Source organism: Palaemon carinicauda, chromosome 41, assembly GCF_036898095.1.
Source record: "Palaemon carinicauda isolate YSFRI2023 chromosome 41, ASM3689809v2, whole genome shotgun sequence".
Classification (NCBI taxonomy): domain Eukaryota; kingdom Metazoa; phylum Arthropoda; class Malacostraca; order Decapoda; family Palaemonidae; genus Palaemon; species Palaemon carinicauda.
The window spans coordinates 55,759,505-55,783,448 of record NC_090765.1 but is presented as its reverse complement, the minus strand read 5'-3'; the positions used below and the strand labels follow the sequence as shown (position 1 = coordinate 55,783,448).

The window sequence follows — 23,944 nt, the reverse complement described above, 5'->3', positions numbered from 1 at the left end:
ATAGTATAATTGAAATAATAAATTCTTATGCATTAATTGAAAAAAAAACCCCGCCCTGACAGTATTTTCTTAGCAATCACATTTCTCCAAATTCGAATAGAATCCGAGTGTTTCTCCTTCTTGTCAAAAGATGGCAGCACACTTCCCTTGTTCCATTCATGTGAACGATTCTATCCAACTGGAAAAAGGCGATAGATTGATACTTATGTAGAAATATGTATGGCAAGTTTAAATTATATTCAGCTCCAATAAAGTAGGCTATTTTAGGCTATTTTTAAATAAAAATGACGTCATGGAAGGTTCCAGAATGCAAGGATTAAAGAGCTCTTCATATTGTTTATTTTCATGGCCAATAGATGGCCTTAGCAGAAGAGTACCAAATTGCTAATTAGCCCCATCACCCACTCATTATAATTATTCTTAGTTTATTTCTGTTGCTATAGGGGCACAAAATTGCAAGAAAACAGACAAACGTGAACTTGATGTTCATTGTTGTCTGACCACAACTTAAGTCTTAGGAAATTACAAATTTCACTATAAATATCAATGAAATATTTCCGCAGCAAACAATCGTTACTTCAATTACATTTGAGGGTCAAGGGGGGGGGGGGTGTTCACCAGATATGCCACATGTACTGAAATCGGTGAGACAATCAAGTTATTACAGTTATTTGATCTATTTTTCCATTACCTTTTTATGAAATCTAAAAGTAATAAATGTGTTTCATGCTGTGACATGCATTTTTAGTAAAAACTACTTAAAATAACAATACTGTTACGTTGTGAAAGGCATATTAATGCAGATTTCTCTAACTCCCCACTTACATCGTAACGAGTTTTACTTTACCGCCAATAGATGGCATCAGATGCACCTTGTCCCAACTAATATAGTCTTTCATTGGACGACCACGTGTGTCAAAAAAGTGTGGTAGGAAGGTAGAGGCTAGAGAATTGGTAGTTGGTAAATTGTCCGACGATCGTTTCCTTATTATGAATGAATAATTTTATCAGAAAATGGTGTGAATTTTTCATATGTTATCGGAAGCAACCTGAGTTTACTTATAAAAGTGCTTAGCATTTCCTTTCTTCATTAGAACACATGGGATGTAAGTCATGTCCCTGTACATGGTACCAATGTAACAATCATTAGCATAGTTTAGGTTGGTGGGACGAGTTTAGGACAGCGCTGCCAAATGGAATTTCCTTGAACGGAGAATAATATTATTCATTACCGATTCAAATCATTTAAGGAGTAATAGTTAAATGCCAGGAGGTTCAATACTATAGTGTAATTCAATGTTCTTGTAATCAGCGTAATCAACTTATACAAATCAAATAAGGAAAAAGAAAATAGTCACATTGGTGTGTCTTCGCCAACGTCTGACTGTGTTGCGTCATCCACCTGAGAATTTGTGTTTGTTAATAAGGGCGTTCCCGAGTGTAAATCAGTTATAAAATAAACCTTATCATCATTTCCTCAGTAAATGTATGCATGTCAGTAAAGCTGTTTCTTGTTCATATAGGTTAAAAGAATCCATTAAGTATATATATATATATATATATATATATATATATATATATATATATATATATATATATATATATATATATAAATAAATAAACGCATTTTGAAAAGTTTCCCCTTCTATGATATTATACTTTAATAATTTTTCATGATGAAATAAATTGTCCTCAGATAAGTAAAAAAAAAAAAAAAAAAAAAAAAAAAAAGTAGGCTAAATGCATTACAATTGACATATGCAAAAGTTCCCATCATTACAAGAAAACTATTCTATGATTAAAGATTCACATCTTATAGAGTAAACAATTACATATACTATATTACCTTTGTCTTGCCTAATCATTATTAGAACGGAACTGAACAATTTAAATAATTGTGATAATATACAAAAAAATAATGGCAGTATATCTTCGCAGACAGAGCGGCATATATTTTGGTACCTTAAGTGTCTAGGGGAATATGGCTACTATAATAAAAACAGCATTAAGAGCCATTAAGGATAATTATGATACAGTACCATTATGGATACAGAGACGCATAATAATTCTGTAGAGGCGAGTGCCATGGTATGGAAAATATGAAATTATTATCATTAATTACGAGAATAACAATGAAACACAGCAGTAATGCAATTTGAAAACAATAATTACAGTCATAACTATAAAGAAAACAAGCTCAATTACTATTAGCTAGTGTACCCAAGCCGTCAAAAATGACGTCTAAATATTTAGATAAATATACATAAATATGCAAACGTATACACATACCGATTCGTACCCCATACACTCCCCCTTTCTTAACTAAAACCTTCTGGTTCGACAATTTGTGGGAGATTGTGATTTCCGAGTGTACCTTTTAGGGGTACCCTTTCTTACTAGGGTATGACTACTCCCTCTACCCCATGAGCGTTACAGGAAAGAAGTATATTTGTGTGTGTATATATATATATATATATATATATATATATACACATATATATATATATATATATATATATATATATATATATATATATATATATATATATATATATATATAACCAGACACGTTGAAGAGGCACTTTGTAAAAAGTACGAAAGCTACTGTATTTTTTATATATACAACGTAAATAACAGTGGCTTTTTAATACCCAATATTAAATAATAATAATAATAATAATAATAATAGTAATAATAATAAAAATAATAATAATAATAATAATGGTAATGACTAGGCACCCGTTGAGATACTGCCGCCAGAGAGTTATGGGATCTTTTGACTGGCCAGACAGTACTACATTGGACCCTTCTCTCTGGTTACGGTTCATTTTCCCTTTGCCTACACACGCTCACCGAATAGTCTGGCCTATTCTTTACACATTCTCCTCTGCCCTCGTACACCTGACAACACTGAGATTACCAAACAATTCTTCATACTTCACTGTAATTGTTCAGTGGTAATTTTCCTCTTTTTAAGGGTAGAAGAGACTTTCTAGCTATGGTCAGCAGCTCTGCTAAGAGAAGGACACTCCAAAATCAAACCATTGTTCTCTAATCTTAGGTAGTGCCATAGCCTCGGTACCATGGTCTACCACTGTCTTTTGGGTTAGAGTTCTCTTGGTTGAGGGTACACTTGGACACACTATTCTATCTTATTTCTCTTCCTCTTGGTTTGCTAAAGTTTTTATAGTTTATATAGGAGATATTTATTTCAATCTTGTTGCTCTTCTTGAAATATTTTATTTTTCTTTGTTTCCTTTCTTCACTAAGCTATTTTCCCTGTTTGAGTCCCTGGGCTTATAACATCCCGCTTTTCCAACTACGGTTGAAGCTTAGCAAGTAATAATAATAATAATAATGATAATAATAATAAAAATATGAACTGTAAGCATGCATGATCGATGATAAATCTTGTAAGTTATAGATGATAAAAAAACTCGTGTTCATACCCTTGTGAGAACATTACCTACAGCAGCATTACGCAACAAGTAGTATTCAATAATGCTGATAACCTACAGTATCCTATGCATATTATCAGCATTTTTTCTTCTTACTATTCATACATTCCCTTTGATATCTTCTTACACAGATATCTAACTCATAAATTTTTCTTGCCCCAATACCCACTTTAGTAAAATAAAGAGCAACTAGAGGGGTATTCAATAGAGCGCAAACCTCCGCCACAGCAGCTTATTTTTCTTCCTTTTGTTCGACCTTGACCTTTGACCTTGACATGTATTAATGGACGTGGATTTTCATTCACTCAAATATGAACCAAGTTTAAACTCTCTGTGACAACGAAGTCCAAACCTACGTCTGATTACGTGAATTGGACATTTTGCTTGACCTTTGACCTTGACCTTCCAAAATGTAATAATTTCAAGCTTTTCACACAACAGTTAACCCTGCAAATTTCATTACTCTACAATTAAAATTGTGACCAGGAAGCTGTTCACAAACAAACAAACACACAAACAGGGGGTAAAACATAACCTCCTTCCAACTTCGTTGGCGGAGGTAATGACTTCAGTGGTTCGTGCAAGTATTTACAGATAGCAGTTATCCACATTCACTGACATATACTCTTAATCAGCGTTGACTTTTATCCACGTCCGGTCTGAGGTTCATACTGTCCTTCATAACAGTCGTGAGACAGTATTAGTTTATAATACAAACACATATATAGTATATGTATATGTATATGTATATGTATATGTATCTATCTATCTATCTATCTATATATATATATATATATATTTACAGACATTCATATGCACACACACGCACGCACACACAAACACACTTATATATATATATATACTATATATATATATATATATATATATATATATATATACTGTACTGTATATTCATATATCATTATAGATATATATACTGTACATATATAAATTATATTTATATATATATACTATATATATACATACATATATATATATAAATATATATATATATATATATATATATATAAATGTGTGTGTGTGTGTGTGTGTATAATACACAACTATGCATATATACATATGCATGCCCATATATAATACACAAATATATATATATATATATATATATATATATATATATATATATATATATACATATATATATATATATATATATATATATATACAAATATGTATATATATACTGTATATATACACCTATATAATGCGCATATGATAATTAGCAAAACCTGCAAAATTATCAATATTTAGATATATTTCTGACTTTCGAAGGTGCTATCTCTTCTATGGAGTATGGATCAGTGAGAGAGAGAGAGAGAGAGAGAGAGAGAGAGAGAGAGAGAGAGAGAGAGAGAGAGAGAGAGAGAGAGAGAGAGAGAGAGAGAGAGAACATTCCACAGCTAATTGCATGCCCTGTAATACGTATTTATGTATAGTTACATTGATGATTATTGTTTTAAAGAGAGATCTTTGTGAAAATTCACTTCTTAATGTCTTGACCCATCATATGTCCTGCTTACATGACTTAAGAACTTGAGAACCTTACTCATATTTAAATCAATTATGTGCAAAAACTCTGCTCGGGGTTATATAGAAATTTGTAAAAATACAAACTATATTCTTAATACCGGACGATCATGGATGCATGTAAGGCAGGACTGTTGGAAAATAATAGATAGTAAATATTGTCTCTCTATCATTCTATCTATCTGTTATATGATTTTTGCAAATATGAAAGATAAAGGAAATAATAAATAATAAACAAATAATAACTTTTAAATATGGGTTGCGTTGACCGATGTGGTAACGTCCCTGACTGGTGAACGCCAGATTGGGATTCGAATCCAGCTCAAACTCGTTAGTTCCTTTGGTCGCTGCAACCTCATCATCCTTGTGAGATAAGGATGAGGGTTTGGGGGAACCCAAAGGTCTATCTGCTGAGTCATCAGCAGCCATTGCCTGGCCTTCCTTGGTCCTACCGTGGATGGAGAGGGGGCTTGGGCGTTGATCATATGTATCTATGTGGAGAGGGGGCTTGGGCGTTGATCATATGTATCTACGGTCAGTTTCTAGGGCATTGTCCTGCTTGATAGGGCAATGTCACTGTCATTTGCCTCTGCTATTCATGAGCGGCCTTTAAACCTTTAATGGCATCTTTTCATATGTATATGATAAAATAATTTTCATCGATCATTCCTTTGAAACAGTTTTCCACTCATTCATTTTACCTCTTCATCTGTCAACCAATCATTCTATCATTCTACAACCAGAATACCGCATCGCCTACCTTGCTATTTCATCAACTCCTGTTGTCTTTCCATTTTTCAACTTCTTACTTGGCGACTTGACACCTGGACAGACACTTCCAAGAGAATTCTTAAATTGGCATTCAACTTTTCCTAACCTCATCAATCAAATCAGTCTACCTTCTGTATGCTGTATTCAACAACCCTTTAAATTAGTTACTATTGTGTTACTGGATTCACGATAATACATTGCTGTCAAGTCAGGTACACAATAATAGATGGAAATATGCTCATAAATTTTCACTTGATTTCATACATTTTCACTTAGTTTCTTCATAAATTTTCACTTAGTTTCATACATTTTCCCTTAGTTTCATAAATGTTCTCTTAATTTCATACCTTTTCATTTAATTTATTGCAACTCAAAGAATTTATTCAGCCATAGAGTAAATTAATCTAAATTTTGCACTTTCATCGTGAACAGAAAATGGTTCATAATTTTGCGACGAGGATAAATTTAATTACAAAATATCCCGCTATCCAGATATTCTTAATCTAACAAACAGCATCTTAAAATCCAAATAAAAGTTGCTAATCATTCAGAGAATAAAACGTAAAACCACACATTTGCTCAGAATATATTGCAGAGAGAGAGAGAGAGAGAGAGAGAGAGAGAGAGAGAGAGAGAGAGAGAGAGAGAGAGAGAGAGAGAGAGAGAGAAAACCAACATCTCCATTTCTAAGTCTTGATTGATTCTTTTTTCTTTTACTTGGAAATCTAAAGATCCAATTACACAGTTATTTTTCTTTTTATCTCTGAACGTCAAGATATATATTCATAACTAAAACCATTGTTTACTAACGAGACACAAGACCAGTAGAAGGACAACTCTTTCAAACGCTTTGATATAATCTCAGCCAATGACAGACCAATCTAGATAATGTAGGAAAATTATAGATTATGCAATAATGTAGTGACATTTTTATGAGGATGGGTCCCAGATTAACCACTACGTTATAAGACGCAATAACAGTGATGTCATCCTTCAGAATAATTGAACAAAGGAGAACAGGATGTCACAGGGAGAGAGCCAAACTAAATACCCCCCCCCCCCCCTCTCTCTCTCTCTCTCTCTCTCTCTCTCTCTCTCTCTCTCTCTCTCTCTTCAAGATTGGCATTGGTCTTTTTATATCTATCCGTTGAGGCAGTCTATAGTTGAGTAGCATCAGTCTGTACTTCTTCGCTTTGATCTCAAGTTCTGACCTTTGACGCAAGAAGAAGTTGCCATTAAGGATATTATTCAAGTACGGACTGGCAATTGATCTCGTGTTTTTACTGAATGTGGAGTGTATCTGTAAATACAAGTCACAACAAACGTGCAATGTCGAGGACAAAATTAGCTAAAGTGCTGACTATAATTGTCATGAGAAATTTATCCTAATTGGTTTGTGAAGAGTGGCTTTATATAAATGTTAGTTTGTGAGTAAATATAACCATTTATATGTAGATAGGAAGCTTCAGCGAATTGTACTGAATCCACATCCGGTATGACACCGTTGAAATGAAGTTTTCGTACATCTATAACTCTTATGTTAAAATACATGGTGTATTTTCCTGTTTTCTATATCAAATACATATAATAAACATAAATAACATTTTATTACCGTTCAGTAATTATTGGATCGATCGTAATTACGAACTTGATGATGATATACTGTGCAGGCCACTGCAATAAACTAGACAGAACTAGGAACACGCATGACCTGGGCCATTTATCACTCTCTTTATCGCGACTTAGTTCCCTCACGATAGATGGCTCTGCTATCCGGGACCCCCGTAGGAGTCAGTCAAGCTGTTGTGCCCCGCTCCGTCTTATGAGCTGTTGTTCGCTAGTGATACCTGGAGGAGATATGATATTTTTCAAGCGCAATTAGAAACTTTTAGAATGTTATATCGTCCAGTATTAATGGAAAATTCTGAAATATCTTGAATTCTTAGAGCTGTTTGTTATTTGTAATACATAGAGGAGATATTATTTTCAAACGCAACTGAAAACTTTTAGAATGTTATATCCTCTAGTATCAATAGAACATTCTGAAATAACTCGAATTCTTAATGAAACGTGAAATGCAAAGTGCCGGAGTTTATTATTTGCTGCTGGAAATGAACAGTTGTGAAAATGATCGTTGTGAATTGTACGGTGGATGATCAAATATCAGGATGGGTGATGGTGGCTGTGTGGGAACAACTTACTATATGTTTGATCGGCTCCATTTGTAAGTATTGTTATTTCTTTGTTCTAATATATATATATATATATATATATATATATATATATATATATATATATATATATATATATAATATTGCTGGTTATTCGATAGTGGTGGGTCGCAGCTTAGGTGTCAGAGGTCACTGGAAAGGGATGAAAAATTAGAATGATAATAGGTGGAGTCACCTATTCAAGCAAAAAACGTATACTTTTGCTTATATATATACATATATATATATATATATATATATATATATATATATATATATACATATATATATTACAGTATATATATATACATATATATATATATATATATATATATATATATATATATATATATATTACAGTATATATATATGTGTGTGTGTGTGTGTGTGTGTGCGCACGCAACAAGTGTATCCGTTTCTAGTAAACTACAGGACAAAGTCCTCAAACAATATATATATATATATGTATATATATATATATATATATATATATATATATATATATGTATATATATATATATATATATATATATATATATATATATGTATATATATATGTGTGTGTGTGTGTGCGCACGCAACAAGTGTATCCGTTTCTAGTAAACTACAGGACAAAGTCCTCAAACAATATATATATATATGTATGTATATATATATATATATATATATATATATATATGTATGTATATATATATGTGTGTGTGTGTGTGCACGCGCGCACACACGCAACAACAAATGGAGCCGCTTCTAGTAAACTGCAGGACAAAGTCCTCAAACATGCTCTTTTATTCATGTCTGAGGTTTGGCCCGTTTTCATTACCAACACTAATTGATGGTGGGTGACTTTTGTGTGATCGCTCATATCAAACCAACCTATTACGGATGTCCCTGACTAGTAGAGCTTTGCCGATCATGGTGATACACAAACCCTTTCACCACGATAAGGTATCCCCACTTAGAAAAGGGTGTGACGATAAGGTATCCCCACTTAGAAAAGGGTGTGACGATAAGGTATCCCCACTTAGAAAAGGGTGTGACGATAAGGTATCCCCTCTTAGAAAAGGGTGTGACGATAAGGTATCCCCACTTAGAAAAGGGTGTGACGATAAGGTATCCCCACTTAGAAAAGGGTGTGACGATAAGGTATCCCCACTTAGAAAAGGGTGTGATGATAAGGTATCCCCACTTAGAAAAGGTTGTGACGATAAGGTGTCCCCACTTAGAAAAGGGTGTGACGATAAGGTATCCCCACTTAGAAAAGGGTGTGACGATAAGGTATCCCCACTTAGAAAAGGGTGTGACGATAAGGTATCCCCACTTAGAAAAGGGTGTGACGATAAGGTATCCCCACTTAGAAAAGGGTGTGACGATACGTGAAGCAAGAAATGTGGATATTTCATTTCGCACGAGGACCATTTCCTCTGCAGTAAAGAGGTGAATGGAGTTGTACCCTCTGTAACCAACCTCTGTTTACTTTAGTACTGTAGATACGTTAACACATCTACATTATTATTATTATTATTATTATTATTATTATTATTATTATTATTATTATTATTATTATTATTATTATTATTATTATTAGTTACCAAGCTACAACCCTAGTTGTAAAAGCAAGATGCCATAAGCCCAGGGGCTCCAACAGGGAAAATACCCCAGAAGAAAGGAAACAAGGAAAAATAAAATATTTTAAGAATAGTAACAACACTAAAATAAATATCTCCTAAAGAAACTATAAAAACTTTAACAAAACAAGAGGAAGTGAAATAAGACAGATTAGCGTGCCCGAGTGTACTCTCAAGCAAGAGAACTCTAACTCAAGATAGTGGCATAAAAATAATGTACATTTCTTACCATTTTGCTATTACGTCTTATCTTTGAGTGTTTTCCACAATGAGAAACACTTATCTTTTTGCGTATTTCATAGCATGTAATTCGATTTTTCTTTTTAATATACTAATTCGCCTTTTTGAATTATTTCTTAAATTTCTTCACATCGAAAGTAAAAAAGGCAGTTAATTTGAAACATTATCCTGGTTGACGGCTAATTGAATTTCGATGACTCTGAACAGGTATCAGTGGTAGATCTGTATTTTTGTTTATCCTTACTTTATTTAGAAGGGAATTTTATCATTTCCACAGTAAGATTCTTCATCCCTTCTCTTTTAAAGTCCCAGAATGTTTGGCCTCACTGCGATGACACTTTCAGTTTTGTATATTTAGTATAATTTAGTAGATTTGAGAATAAAACCCTCAGAATAATATTGGGAGTTAAATGGCAGGACAGGATTAGGAATGAAACTTTAAGAGAGATTACTCGATTGCCATATGTGGATGAGATCATGGTGAGGGGTAGATGGAGGATGGTTTGGGCATGCTCTTCGCATTTCCCAAGAGAGATTAGTTCACCAGACGTTCAGCTGGGCTCCACTAGGCACTAGAAGAGTTGAAAGACCCAGGCCTACATAGGTAAGGAATAAGAAGTGCGAAGTGGGAGATAGTGAATGGAGAAGTATTGAATTAAAAGCTCAAGATAGATACAACTGACGAAATCTAACCGAGGCCCTTTGCGTCAATAGGCACAGGAGGAGATGATGATATTTTAGTGTTACAGGTTCATAGCAATGACGTTAACTTTCAAATAACAGGAATTCTCACAATTACGATTTGTTATGATACAGAATATGCTGTACTACTTCACTTTATCTAAATACCCCTGCTATCTTAGGGTTTAACTGCTTGTGAAATTCAGCCCAACGATTTTATGATAACGATTAGGAGAATGTATGCGTAGTTTACTGATGATTTTTTCATTGTCATGTCTATGTTGTGGAGGCTTTAAGATCTGAATTTCTACGATTTTAATTGTTTTTACTCTGTGGATACTATCACGTAGACATTTTAATAATTTATATAAATATACATACATACATACATACATATATGTATACACACACACATATATATATATATACATACATATATATATATATATATATATATATATATATATATATATATATATATATATATATATTTCCTCCTTGCCCTATTGACGCAAAGGGCCTCGGTTAGATTTCGCCAATCGTCTCTTTCTTGAACTTTCAATTCAATACTTCTCCATTCATCATCTACTACTTCCCACTTCAAAGTCCTCATCCATGTAGGCCTGGGGTCTTCCAACTCTTCTAGTGCCTTGTGGAGCCCAGGAAAACGTTTGAAGTAATCTCTCTTGGGGAGTGCGAAGAGCATGCCCAAACAAACCATCTCCATCTACCCCTCATCATGATCTCATCCACAGATGGCACTCGAGTAATCTCTCTTACAGTTTTTTTCTAATCCTGTCCTGCCACCCAACGTTGTCTCTCTTCATCTTCTGTTGTTATAATAAATCCATCTCTCTTTTTGATGGGTATATACTTCTTCTTTGCCCCATGGTCTTTCACTGTCTTGGGTTAGAGTTCTCTTGCTTGAGGGTACACTCGGGCACGCTGTTCTGTTTTTATAGTTTATATAGGAGATATTTATCTTAATGTTGTTACTCCTCTTAAAAATAATTACTTTTCCTTGTTTCCTTTCCTCACTGTGCTATTTTCCCTGTTGGAGTCCCTGGACTTATGTCATCCTGCTTTTCCAACTAGGTTTGTAGCTTAGCAAGTAATAATAAGGAGATATTCATTTTAATGTTGGTACTCTTAAAAATTTTATTTTTCCTTGTTTCTTTTCCTCACTGGGTTATTTTCCCTCTTGGAATCCCTGGGCTTACAGCATCCTGCTTTTCCAACTAGGTTTGTAGCTTAGCAAGTAATAATAAGGAGATATTTATCTTAATGTTACTCTTCTTAAAAAAATTATTTTTCCTTGTTTCCTTTCCTCACCGGGCTATTTTCCATGTTGGAATCCCTGGGCTTATAGCATCCTTCTTTTCCAACTAGGGTTGTAGCTTAGCAAGTAATAATAAGGAGATATTTATCTTAATGTTGTTACTCTTCTTAAAAAAAAAATTCCTTGTTTCCCTTCCTCACCGGGCTATTTTCCCTGTTGGAGTCCCTGGGCTTATAGCATCCTGCTTTTCCAACTAGGGTTGTAGCTTAGCAAGTACTAGTAAGGAGATATTCATTTTAATGATGTTACTCTTAAAGTTTTTATTTTTCCTTGTTTCTTTTCCTCACTGAGTTATTTTCCCTGTTGGAGTCCCTGGGCTTATAGCATCCTGCTTTTCCAACTAGGGTTGTAGCTTAGCAAGTAATAGTAAGGAGATATTCATTTGAATGTTGTTACTCATCTTAAAAATTTCATTTTTCCTTGTTTTCTTTCCTCACAGGGCTATATTCCCTGTTGGAGTCCCAGGGCCCATAGCATCCTGCTTTTCCAACTAGGGTTGTAGCTTAGCAAGTAATTATAAGGAGATATTCATTTAAATGTTGTTACTCATCTTAAAAATTTCATTTTTCCTTGTTTTCCTTCCTCACAGGACTACATTCCCTGTTGGAGTCCCAGGGCTCATAGCATCCTGCTTTTCCAACTAGGGTTGTAGCTTAGCAAGTAATTATAAGGAGATATTTATTTGAATGTTGTTACTCTTCTTAAAAATTTCATTTTTCCTTGTTTTCTTTCCTCACAGGGCTATATTCCCTGTTGGAGTCCCTGGGCTTATAGCATCCTGCTTTTCCAACTTGGGTTGTAGCTGAGCAAGTAATTATAAGGAGATATTCATTTGAATGTTGTTACTCTTCTTAAAAATTTCATTTTTCCTTGTTTTCTTTCCTCACAGGGCTATATTCCCTGTTGGAGTCCAAGGGCTCATAGCATCCTACTTTTCCAACTAGGGTTGTAGCTTAGCAAGTAATTATAAGGAGATATTTATTTGAATGTTGTTACTCTTCTTAAAAATTTCATTTTTCCTTGTTTCCTTTCCTCACAGGGCTATATTCCCTGTTGGAGTCCCAGGGCTTATAGCATCCTGCTTTTCCAACTAGGGTTGTAGATTAGCAAGTAATAATAATAATAATAATAATAATAATAATAATAATAATAATAATAAGAGAATTAAATGTAAACTGATACTTTCACAGGTAGCGCAGTGAGCATCTGGTGCCTTGTGGGCTGTCAAAGAACTGGACGAGCAGTGAAGATACAACTTATTTGTACATTCGGCCTGCAAATATGCATCTGCGTGGTGACCCTACCCTTTGTGACGTATCTTTACTACACGCATTTCTTCTGTTTGGGGAACATCGTCCCGAAACAATTGGCGTTCTTCTTTTCGATTTTGAATAGTATTCTCCTACAAGGGGAGAGGCTGAACTTTATGGTTATGGCAGTTTACAGGTGGGTAAAATGTTTTTAATTATTTCATGAGATTTTCGACCTATTTGACTGTAATTTTTATTTCGAAATAATATGATTCTCGATTTTATTCACTGTATTTTTCTATTTTAAAATCATAATCATTAATAACTAAAAATAAAAATAACATTTATTAATTGGAATTTTATTTTTACTCATTTATAAATCATCTGATTCTCGACTTTACCGAGTGTATTTTTCTATTTTAGAATTATGATTATTGATTGATAACCAAAAGTAAAAAATTATTCTCAATTTTATTGACTTATTTTTTTTATTTCAAGATCATGAACTTTGATAACCAAATTAAAAATAAAATATTTATCAATTTAAATGTTATTTTTACCCATTCAGAATTTGTATGATTCTAGATTTTGTTATCTGTATTGTTTATTTTAAAATCATGAACATTAATAATAAAAAATAAAAATGAAATACTTAATAATGGAAAAATTATTTTTACAAATTTCTATCTTCCTCAGAGTTTTAGCCGTGCTCTGTCCTCAACAATACCAGAAGCTGGCTACGATGAACGTAGCGATATCTTTGCAAGTGGGAATTTTTCTTATTATCATTCCCCCGTGGATAGTTCTGTGCATCGTTAAGGTTTGGGCTCTGATAGAGAATGTTCTGTTTTTATTGTTACTATCGGATTTGCCTAATGAATCTTATTAACTTGAATAAGGTTAATTATAAATTTGGGTTATTGGAAATTGCCAATAATTTTACGTGCCATTATCAGATATGGATTAAGTTCTAGGTTTTCATGCTATTTCACTAATAAATAATAATAGTAAACATAATATTAATATGTAAGATTCTAATGCTATGCGGTTCCTCGTTGGTCTACTTCCGTATTTAACATAGGAACTCAAGATCGTTTAATAATAATAATAATAATAATAATAATAATAATAGTAATAATAATAATAACAATGATGATGATGATGATGAGTAGTAGTAGTAGTAGTAGTAGGTGCAGTATTATCATCAAACCTTCTCGAGTTACTATATTATTATCATTATTATTATCATCATCATCTATATATTATATTATTATTATTATCATTATAATTATTATTATTATTATTATTATTATTATTATTATTATTATTATTATTATTATTATTATTATTATTATTATTAAAAGGCAGGCAATTCACCATCTCAATCAGTCAAACTCGGCTCTTACAGAATAAATATTCATGATGAAAACCGACAACCGGAAATATTCAAAATATGAAAACTGACTATCACCAATCCTAAAGATTGACATTTCTTCCAGAATTTCGATTTTTCCGACGAGAGTGGAAACGTCATGAGACTTCATTTCGAGCAAAAGGGATCGTCCAACTTCATAATGGCATTGTATGGGGTCAATTACATCCTTCCTTTCATCATTACATTCATTGCGTATACGCTTATGATTATCTCGGTAAGTGTGGGATGTAATCTTTCAAATGTCATCAATGTTTCTTTAACTATGGATTGTTAGAAAAACGTAATTTTTATTTTATTATTTTTCTTAAACTTCTTGTACTTTTCCTCATTTCCTCTCCTCAATGAGCTATTTTCCATGATGGAGCCCTTTTGATTATAGCATCATGATTTTCCAATTAGGGTTGTAGCTTGGCAAGTGGTAATAATAATAATAATAATAATAATAATAATAATAATAATAATCGGAAATTCTCCGCAGAAATATACTGTTCTCAGCCATATTTCAGTAAAATATAGGCGACCGTAAATTTTACCCTTCTTTGTTATTATATTTACGGGTGGGTGACCGTAATATCACTCCTTAACGTCAATATATCCGTTTTTAAAACGGCAAATTCCTGGCAACATTTATTCCAAGATTTTTACCGTTGTCACAGCAAATTTTTGACAGTGATGAACGTGTAGAAATAATAAATATGATTACTATTTCTTTTATAGATATTATAAATCTTAGGTATGATTTTTTTTTCTCAGAAATTCAGTGATGTCCTTATCGTACAAGACACTATAATAATAATGACTTACGTACTGTTACATTGAGGTTAATTTTTAGTAATCAAGGAATAATTGACATCATAATAAATTGGCGCATTCATTATGGCTTATAATCTTAATAAGTGATTCAATTGCATAATGTTTGAATCATTCCTTAAATGTAATAAATAAAGATAAGAAATAGAAAGGCACTCAGTAGAGCGCAGACTCCGCCGCGGCAGCTTATTTCTCGATCTTTTGGTCGACCCTGACCTTGACTTTTGACCTTAACATGTATTAAATGACGTGGATTTTCATACAAAAATATGAGCCAAGTTTGAAGTTTCTGTGATAACGATATCCAAGCTTATGGTTGATTACGTGAATTGGACTTTTCGCTTGACCCTGCGCTTGACTGTGACCTTGACTTTTGACCTTGTCCCTCCAAATTTTATCATTTCCAGCTTTTTACATAACAGTTAATCCCTGCAAGTTTCATTATTCTACAATTTAGATAGTGGCCAGAAAGCTGTTCGCAAACAAACAAACACACAAACAGGGGATAAAACATAACCTCCTTCCAACTCCGTTGGCAGAGGTAATAAATAAAGATAAGAATGAGAATGCCATTGATCTTTTCGAACTCATTGGGCATTTTAGTACAGACTATATGATACATAATTTGCTAAAACTTCAAAAGAATTCGATTCGGTAAGAAATATTTTTTCTTATGGACTATAAACACAGTTTGTAAAAAGTACAGTTGGACTCGGGAATTCCTAGCACACCTCGTTCTGGGGATGTGCACCCTGTTACACAGTTACTACGCGGCGAGTTCCTATTTGTAAGCCTTACACCCCCCCCCCTCACCTTACCATATCAAACTTCATTAGCTGTCTATACTTATTTTTTTTAATGAGATGCATTTGCACTGACTCGCAGGGGTGCCCTTTTAGCTCGGAAAAGTTTCCTATTAGCTAATTGGTTTAAATTATCTTGCCCAACCAATCAGCTAGCAGGAAACATTTCCGAGCTAAATGGGTGCCCCCTGCGAGTTAGCGCAAATGCGCCCCATTAAAAAAAATGAGTATAGTTACTCGCCATACAGCAAGTGTTTGGTAGGGTGAGCTAGAAGTTCCTGTGTCCAACTGTATTATTATTATTATTATTATTATTATTACTGTATGCTACAACCCTAATTGGAAAAGCAAGATGCTAAAAGCTCAAGGGCTCCAACAGGGAAAATAGCCTAGTGAGAAAAGGAAACAAGAAAATATATAAATGAATTATATAAAGAATACCATCTGGAGATTGAAGCTGGAGGGTTACATTAAGATCACAATAGGTCAAAGATTATTGGGAATATTTACGCTAAACTCAGGAATGCAATGACATCTGTATGTTGTAAAATCCTTAAGAAAAAAAAAAAGAAAAAAATATAGCAAAATTTACGTATTGCTAAATATCTGTTCTCAATGTTTCGTAATGCTTTGACCTTTGCCTCTTCAGTTAATCGGATATACTCCAGGAAATGACGGTCAAATATTAAAGATATCTACTTGGGTAATTCAGTGTTGTGTAATAAGGCACACGAAAGGATGAAAACTAATTATTATTATTATTATTATTATTATTATTATTATCACACGCTAAGCTACAACCTAGTTGAAAAAAACAGGATGCTATAAGGCCAGGGGCTCCAACAGGGAAAATATTCCAGTGAGGAAAGGAAACAAGGAAAATTAAATATTTTAAGAAGAGTAACAACATTAAAATAAATATTTCCTATATAAACTATAAAAACTTTAACAAAACAAAAGGAAGAGAAATAAGATTGGATAGTATGCCCGAGTGTACCCTCAAGCAAGAGAACTCTGGCTATGGACCAGGATTGCCTGTAATTACCCAGATATTTGTCAGGCGATTAATATTCGTTTTACGAAGAGAGCGCATTCTAAATTTGTAGAGTCAATTTCCAGAACTATATGGCTATGATTAAAACTAAATTCTCACCATTTGCATCACGCTAACCAATACCCATTTTTTTAATGAGGCGCATTTGCACCTACTCGAAGGGGTGCCCTTTTAGCTCGGAAAGGTTTCTTACTAGCTGATTAGTTAGAATTATTTTGTCCAACCAATCAGATAGTAGGAAACTTTTCCGAGCTAAAAGGGCACCCCTGCGAGTCGGTGTGATTGTGACTCACGGGGAAAGAAATGAGTACAGATTACATCCTTGGAGTCAGAACCTATATTGTCAAAGGCAAGTTATCGGTCGAGTCCTACTTGTGATATGAGATCAAGGTCCTAGCATTACATCAGTCGATAAAAAGATGCATGGCATCCAACGAAAGCTTAAAATCCTACAGTTCAGTTATTTTACAACCAAAAGGGTGTACAGTAGTAACGTTTTCGCCTAGCATTTGCATGACAGCAGATAGATCCCGGCACGTTACCATGAGTTTAAGCTGTTTACTGGGGAGGCCCCTGCTGTGGTTGGGCACCACAGTTTTAACCTTCAAAGATCAAGACCAGTATGCCCTCTTCGTGAAAATTAACACCCTGTTGCTACTATCCTTTAGCAATGGATTTTTGTGTGTGTAACATGATGCATTTCCCAGTTTCTTCATGTTATATTGACAAAACCATCAGCATTGAAGCAGCTGGGTGTAATTTTCTAGAAGAAGCGCCCCTTGGAAGGATAATAGCATTCAATTTAAGAGCTCACTCAGAAAAAAACCTTCAAGATCTTATTTCTGTTGATTCAAGTGATGAACTGTCGCAACATTCGTGGAAGAGTAAGATAATTTGCAAGCTGTCTGCATCTTAAAAGGTCGCTCATGAATGGCGACTGCAAAAGCAAGGGACAGTGATAATGTCCCAGAGACTGACCATATATACATATGATCAGCGGCCAAGCACCCTCTTCCTCTAAGCTAGGACCAAGTAGGGCCAGGCAATGGCTACTGATGACTCAGCAGCTAGACCTATAGGCTCCCCCAAAGCCCCCATCCTTAGCCCACAAGGATGGTGAGGTTACAGACACTACACGAAACTATCGAGCTTGAGCGGGTCTCGAACCCTAGTCCAGCAGATCGCAAGGCAGGGATGTTTCCACTAAGCTACCACAACCCTAATCTTGATAACTATTACCTTAAACTCATTCAAATGTGATACCAATCCCAGGAACCAATGCATTAGCAACTTTGGTAGACTCCTTGTGAGTTTTTATTCTGAATCTATTATAACTTCGTATTTGGAGACATTATTGACCTTGTTTAGTTATATGTACCTTCATCCTTCTGTATCGAGTGATCTTCCTAATCGGGTAGTCGAATCGGTAGAACTTCAAACTTGCAGCAAATGTTTTTATGTTAAACAGGCTGACATAAGTCTTTTTATAGTTTATATATGAAAGATCTGTTTTGATGTTGTTGCTGTTTTTGAGAAGTTTTACTTTGGTTGTTCGTTACCTTCTCATATCGTTTATGCATTTCCTAATTTCCTATCCTCACTGGGCAATTTTTTCCTATTGGAGCTCTTGGGCTTATAGCATCCTACTTTTCCAACTAGGGTTGTAGCTTAGATAGTAATAATAACAATAATAACATGTCTTTGGTGGTAAGAATTCTATCAACAGATAAAGATTAAAAAAAAATTATGTGACTGCCTTGATTCGAAAGATTTTATGAGCAGAATACATGCATATTATTTAGTTGAAGATTAAAACAATTTGCTAAAAAAAAAATCATGTATAGGTAATGAAGATTCATAAATTCAAAGACTGACAACTTGCCTGGGGCCTCTCCCAAATTCAAAACGTATTTGTTACTACCAGTATTTCTTGCCTTGCAATTATACTACAAACCTTTAAAAAGACATGCGGCATAGATTTCAGATTTTGATTTTGATATTTTGACAAGGCTTTAAAACAAGCCTCAAAAACACTAGAATTGAGTTGAGGATTTTTGTATATAGTTAAGGCTTTAAAACAGGTTGGAAGAATACTGTAGCTGTCTGTGAAACTTTGAGATATTGAGATTTTCCAAGTGCATATATCATTGCATTTCATTTACCATCTAACACATGGATTTGTAAGGTCATGGTAATTGCTGTGGATTGTGCACCGTATCTCAAAATACATAGTATTGAAATTTCAATTTTGTAAGTTAAAAAAAAAAACGTTTGATAGTCGAGGGATTTGAACCTACAGTAATCATGTGGTTTCACACATATATTCCTGGTTATTATTATTATTATTATTATTATTATCATTATTATTATTATTATTATTATTATTATTATTATTATTATCATCATCATAAAAAACAATAACAATAATTATAACAATTATAAGAATCATATAAGCGAAAGTTGAGTAACAAGCACCACGTCACTTATTTTCTTTGCTAAATTGAGGCACAATCTTTTTTGGTTTAATCATCCACAACATCATATTGACTAAACCAACCCTTCAGGTGAGAGGATTATGTGTCGATAATGTACTACTTAACGAAGGAACTGCATAAGATTAAAATTCCCAGATACCTTATCAATTACAAGGCTTTAATGAAAGTAGATATCAGATATGATCTTCATCATAATCTGAAAAGCGGACAAGAAAAGCCAAAAATATGTACCTCACAGTACGTTGCATTTAATGATTGCTTTTCAAATGAATATGTATTTGAACTAATGCGTAAAATACCTTATATTCAGAATCATTATTCAACATGATGTTTTCATCCCTTTGCCTTGTTTGATTTTAAATTTTCTCTATATCGTTTGTAATATACAGTTGGAAGCAGAAGGCCCTGGCACACTTCACTCCGAAGAATTGCACTCTGTCACACCCTTATTTCGCAACGAGTAACCAAACAGATAGTGTAGGAAGAGATATCAGAGGTGGTGGGCAGGGCTGAACACAGGAACTCACCGCGCAGTAACGGTGTGGCTTGGTGCACTTCTTCAGATCGAGGTGTACCAGGAATATATACCTTCAACTGTACAGAGGCATACTTATAGCTACCTGTACAATCTATTATAACTTTTTCGTGTCAGGTTTGTGGATGATAATTAAGTGAGCTTGGGGTAGAGTTCTCGTGCTTGAGGGTACACTCAGGCACAGTATTCAATCGTGCCCTTATAACCTTTCCATACCGGGCTATTTTTCCCTAAAATATAAATTTGTTTTTATGACTAATAGGAGGATAGATGTGAGAGAGGCCAGAGAGCGTGCTAGAAATAGGAATGAATGGCGAGCGACTGTAACGCAGTTCCGGTAGGCCATGCTGCTTCCTCCGGTGTCTTGGATGACTGCGGAGGTAGCAGCAGTAGGGGATTCAGCGTTATGAAGCTTCATCTGTGGTGGATAACAGGGGAGGGTGGGCTGTGGCACCCTAGCATTACCAGCCGAACTCGGTTGAGTCCCTTGTCAGGCTGGGAGGAACGTAGAGAGGAGAGGTCCCCTTTTTTGTTTCATTTCTTTGATGTCGGCTACCCCTCAAAAAATTTGGGGAAGTGCCTTGGTATATGTATGACTAAATTAGCGCTAAATTCATTTAAAATACTCCGCAGGTCGTCCGCCAAAACCATTTCGTAAGGACACACGCCAGAAGACGGACGAAGACCATGGACCACGTGGCCTCCACCATCCGGTTCGTCATTCTGACCAACATTCTCCTGGACGGACCTCACGTCGTATTCCACCTCCTGGAAGGCTTCGATCTAGCGACGATCGTTACTCACATGGCTTTCTTCCTTCACCTCGTCCTCGATCCCGTCATCTTCATCGGGATGAACCAGAATTACAGGAGAGAAGTTAGGAAACTATTCTGGGGTTGCTTTCCTAAACGCGTCGAGTCCTTCGGACGTCCGCACTGTCTCTCTGATGTTAGCGGAGAGGTGGGCAAGAGCCCGGGTCTTACGCAAGGTAAGGCAATCTATACAGACAGACAGACAGGAGAGGTGGAAGATAAGAATGATCCACAGATAAGAGAGACGTGGCGGCAAGTACAATTTTTAGCTACTGATAAAAGGAATGCCGTTTATATTGTGTGAATAACTACTCTTTTATATAGAACTGACTTTACATCCGAAATATCCTTCCTAGTGTTTGATACTATATTGATTCTCATGAAGAACGTAGTTATTATTATTATTATTATTACTTGCTAAGTTACAACCCTAGTTGGAAAAGCAAGATGCTATAAGCCCAAGGGCTCCGACAGGGAAAATAGCCCAGTGAAGAAAGGAATCAAGAATTAAACTACATGAGAAGTTTAAGAGCTATAAAAACATTATAATAAATCTTACATGTATAAACTATAAAAACTTCAAAATAACAAGAGAATTTAGATAGAATAGTGTGCCCGAGTGTACCCTCAAATAAGAAGTACTCTAACCCGAGACCATGGTACAGAGGCTATAGCACTTCCCAGGACTAGAGAACAAAGGTTTGATTTTAGAGTGTCCTTATCGTATGAGCTTTTTTTTTTTTTTTTTTTTAAAGAAAGGAAAATCAAGAAATCAGATCTCTCGAACTTGATTGATTGATTGATTTGGAGTAATCTGGCATCTTGATATCGAAGTTCATTGACGCCGATACCGTTTGCTATAAATAAAGAATGAAAGAAAATTCAATTTAAATCTATAAAAATAAACAGGTCAGTATAATGGTTAAATAACGTTCAGACGTATCTAACTTAAGAAAACATTATCTCATGTACATTATTAGATTTTATATTAGAAAACAAACCATTTTTGGGTTTGATCAACTTTCCTTGTTAGAAAAAAAGGGTTTAAAGCACAGAAATAATTTGTGAATTTGAAACAACTCTTAACAACGAAATAAGATCGAGTGGTTAATCTTTCCACTGCAACCTCAGCATCCTTGCGAGCTAAGGATGGGGTGTTTGGGAGAGCCTATAGGTGTATCTGCTGAGTCACCATTATTGCCTGACCATCCTTGGTCCAAGCTTGGGTCGAGATGTGGCTTGTGCACTGATCATATGTAATATGGTCAGTCTCTATGGCATTGTTCTGCTTGATAGGGCAATGTGACTGTCCCTTGCCTCTGCCATTCATGAGCGGCCTTTAAACCTTTAATGGCTTTATAAAATGCGTCAGTTATGACTTTTTGATAGTTCATGATGATTTTGGATCATCCTATTTTCGAAATATATGTTTACAGGGCGAATCAATAAAATGATATAATTGTAAGTCCCTTTCAATTGCATGTTGGTACTATGATTGCTTTCAGGCTGAACAGGCTGACGTAAGTCTCTTTTTATAGTTTCTATATGAGATATATATTTTGATGTTGATACTGTTTTCAAAATATTTAATTTTAATTGTTGATTATTTCTCATATCGTTTATTTATTTATTTCCTTATTTCCTTTCCTCACTGGGCTATTTTTCCCTGTTCGAGCCCTTGGGCTTATAGCATCTTGCTTTTCCAACTACGATTGTAGCTTAGCTAATAATAATAATAATAATAATAATAATAATAATAATAATAATAATAATAATAATAATAATAATTCCTGACATAAACATTCCATATTGTTAGTACTGTCTACTGAGGTGAAATTCCAAATATTCAATATTTTAGAATTTTTTCGTTTCCATACTATCTTGATTATTCTTTCATTAAAATCTTAATAAAGAATTCTTTGTTTTTTCTTTTTATACAAGTGTTGTCTAGTAACACGAACATTTTCAACTTTTGTTAATTTCTTTGTTTTGTAATAAACCTATGTTTGAGATTTTAGTTTGATTGTGGTCATATACAACAACAATAAATGCAGTCGGTTCTAGTCGACTATAGGACAAAGGCCTCAGACATGTCCTTATTCATATAATATCTAGGGTCTGGCCAATATTCATCACCACGCTAGTCAATGCGGATTGGAAACGGTAGGAGATTTTTGTCTGATCGCTCCCTCAAACCAACGTACTATGGGTGACCCTGACTAGTACAGCTTTGCTGATCATGGTGATACACAAACCCTTTCACCACGTTACGGTATTCCCACTTAGAAAGGGGTGGTCATATAAGAGGGTGTGCAATAATACTTTCTGCTTAACTATGTGTCATCATATCTACTACTACACATCAAAAGGACGAAGTATTTTCACCTTATATTCTGTATATTCAGAAGGATATTGGGAGTTAAATGGCAGGACAGGACTAGAAATGAAACTATAAGATAGATTACTCGAGTGCCATATGTGGATGAGATCATGGTGAGGGGTAGATGGAGATGGTTTGGGAATGCTCTTTACACTCCCAAAGACAGATTAGCTCACTAAACTTTTAACGGGGTTCCACAAGGCACTAGAAGAGTTGGAAGACCCATGCCTACATGACTGAGGACTATGAAGGGTGGAGTAGGATATGATGAATGGAGAGGTATGGAATTAAAAGCCCAAGATAAAGACGACAGGCGAAATCTAACCGAGGCCCTTTGTGTCAATGGGCATAGGAGGAGATGATGATGATGATGATGATTCTGTATGAAAGAATAACCTATATTTGTTTATACAAATTTTTCATTGGATAATGAAAAAGACTTCAAGAATTTTCCAAGATATTACAATCCATTTACTTAGGTTACGCTGACGAATATAT

General features: G+C 34.5%; 1 protein-coding gene across 1 annotated transcript; it reads left to right on the top strand.

Annotated features, from left to right (window-relative positions):
• Positions 1–7,398: 7,398 nt before the first annotated feature.
• Positions 7,399–21,439, top strand: LOC137632341 (C-C chemokine receptor type 8-like). Its single transcript, XM_068364277.1, has 5 exons — positions 7,399–8,001; positions 13,063–13,318; positions 13,819–13,942; positions 14,622–14,771; positions 20,888–21,439. Exons 1-5 carry the CDS (start codon positions 7,905–7,907, stop codon positions 21,368–21,370), a joined length of 1,110 nt encoding a protein of 369 aa, XP_068220378.1. The 5' UTR covers positions 7,399–7,904; the 3' UTR covers positions 21,371–21,439.
• The last annotated feature ends 2,505 nt before the right edge of the window (positions 21,440–23,944 follow it).

What these genes read in the sequence shown, in the direction of transcription:
- LOC137632341 (XM_068364277.1), top strand. Translation starts at nt 7,905, where the DNA reads ATGATCGTTGTGAATTGTACGGTGGATGATCAAATATCAGGATGGGTG. An exon ending in ATGTTTGATCGGCTCCATTT is followed by an intron (nt 8,002 to 13,062) that starts GTAAGTATTGTT and finishes ATACTTTCACAG; the next exon opens with GTAGCGCAGTGAGCATCTGG. An exon ending in ATACGCTTATGATTATCTCG is followed by an intron (nt 14,772 to 20,887) that starts GTAAGTGTGGGA and finishes AATACTCCGCAG; the next exon opens with GTCGTCCGCCAAAACCATTT.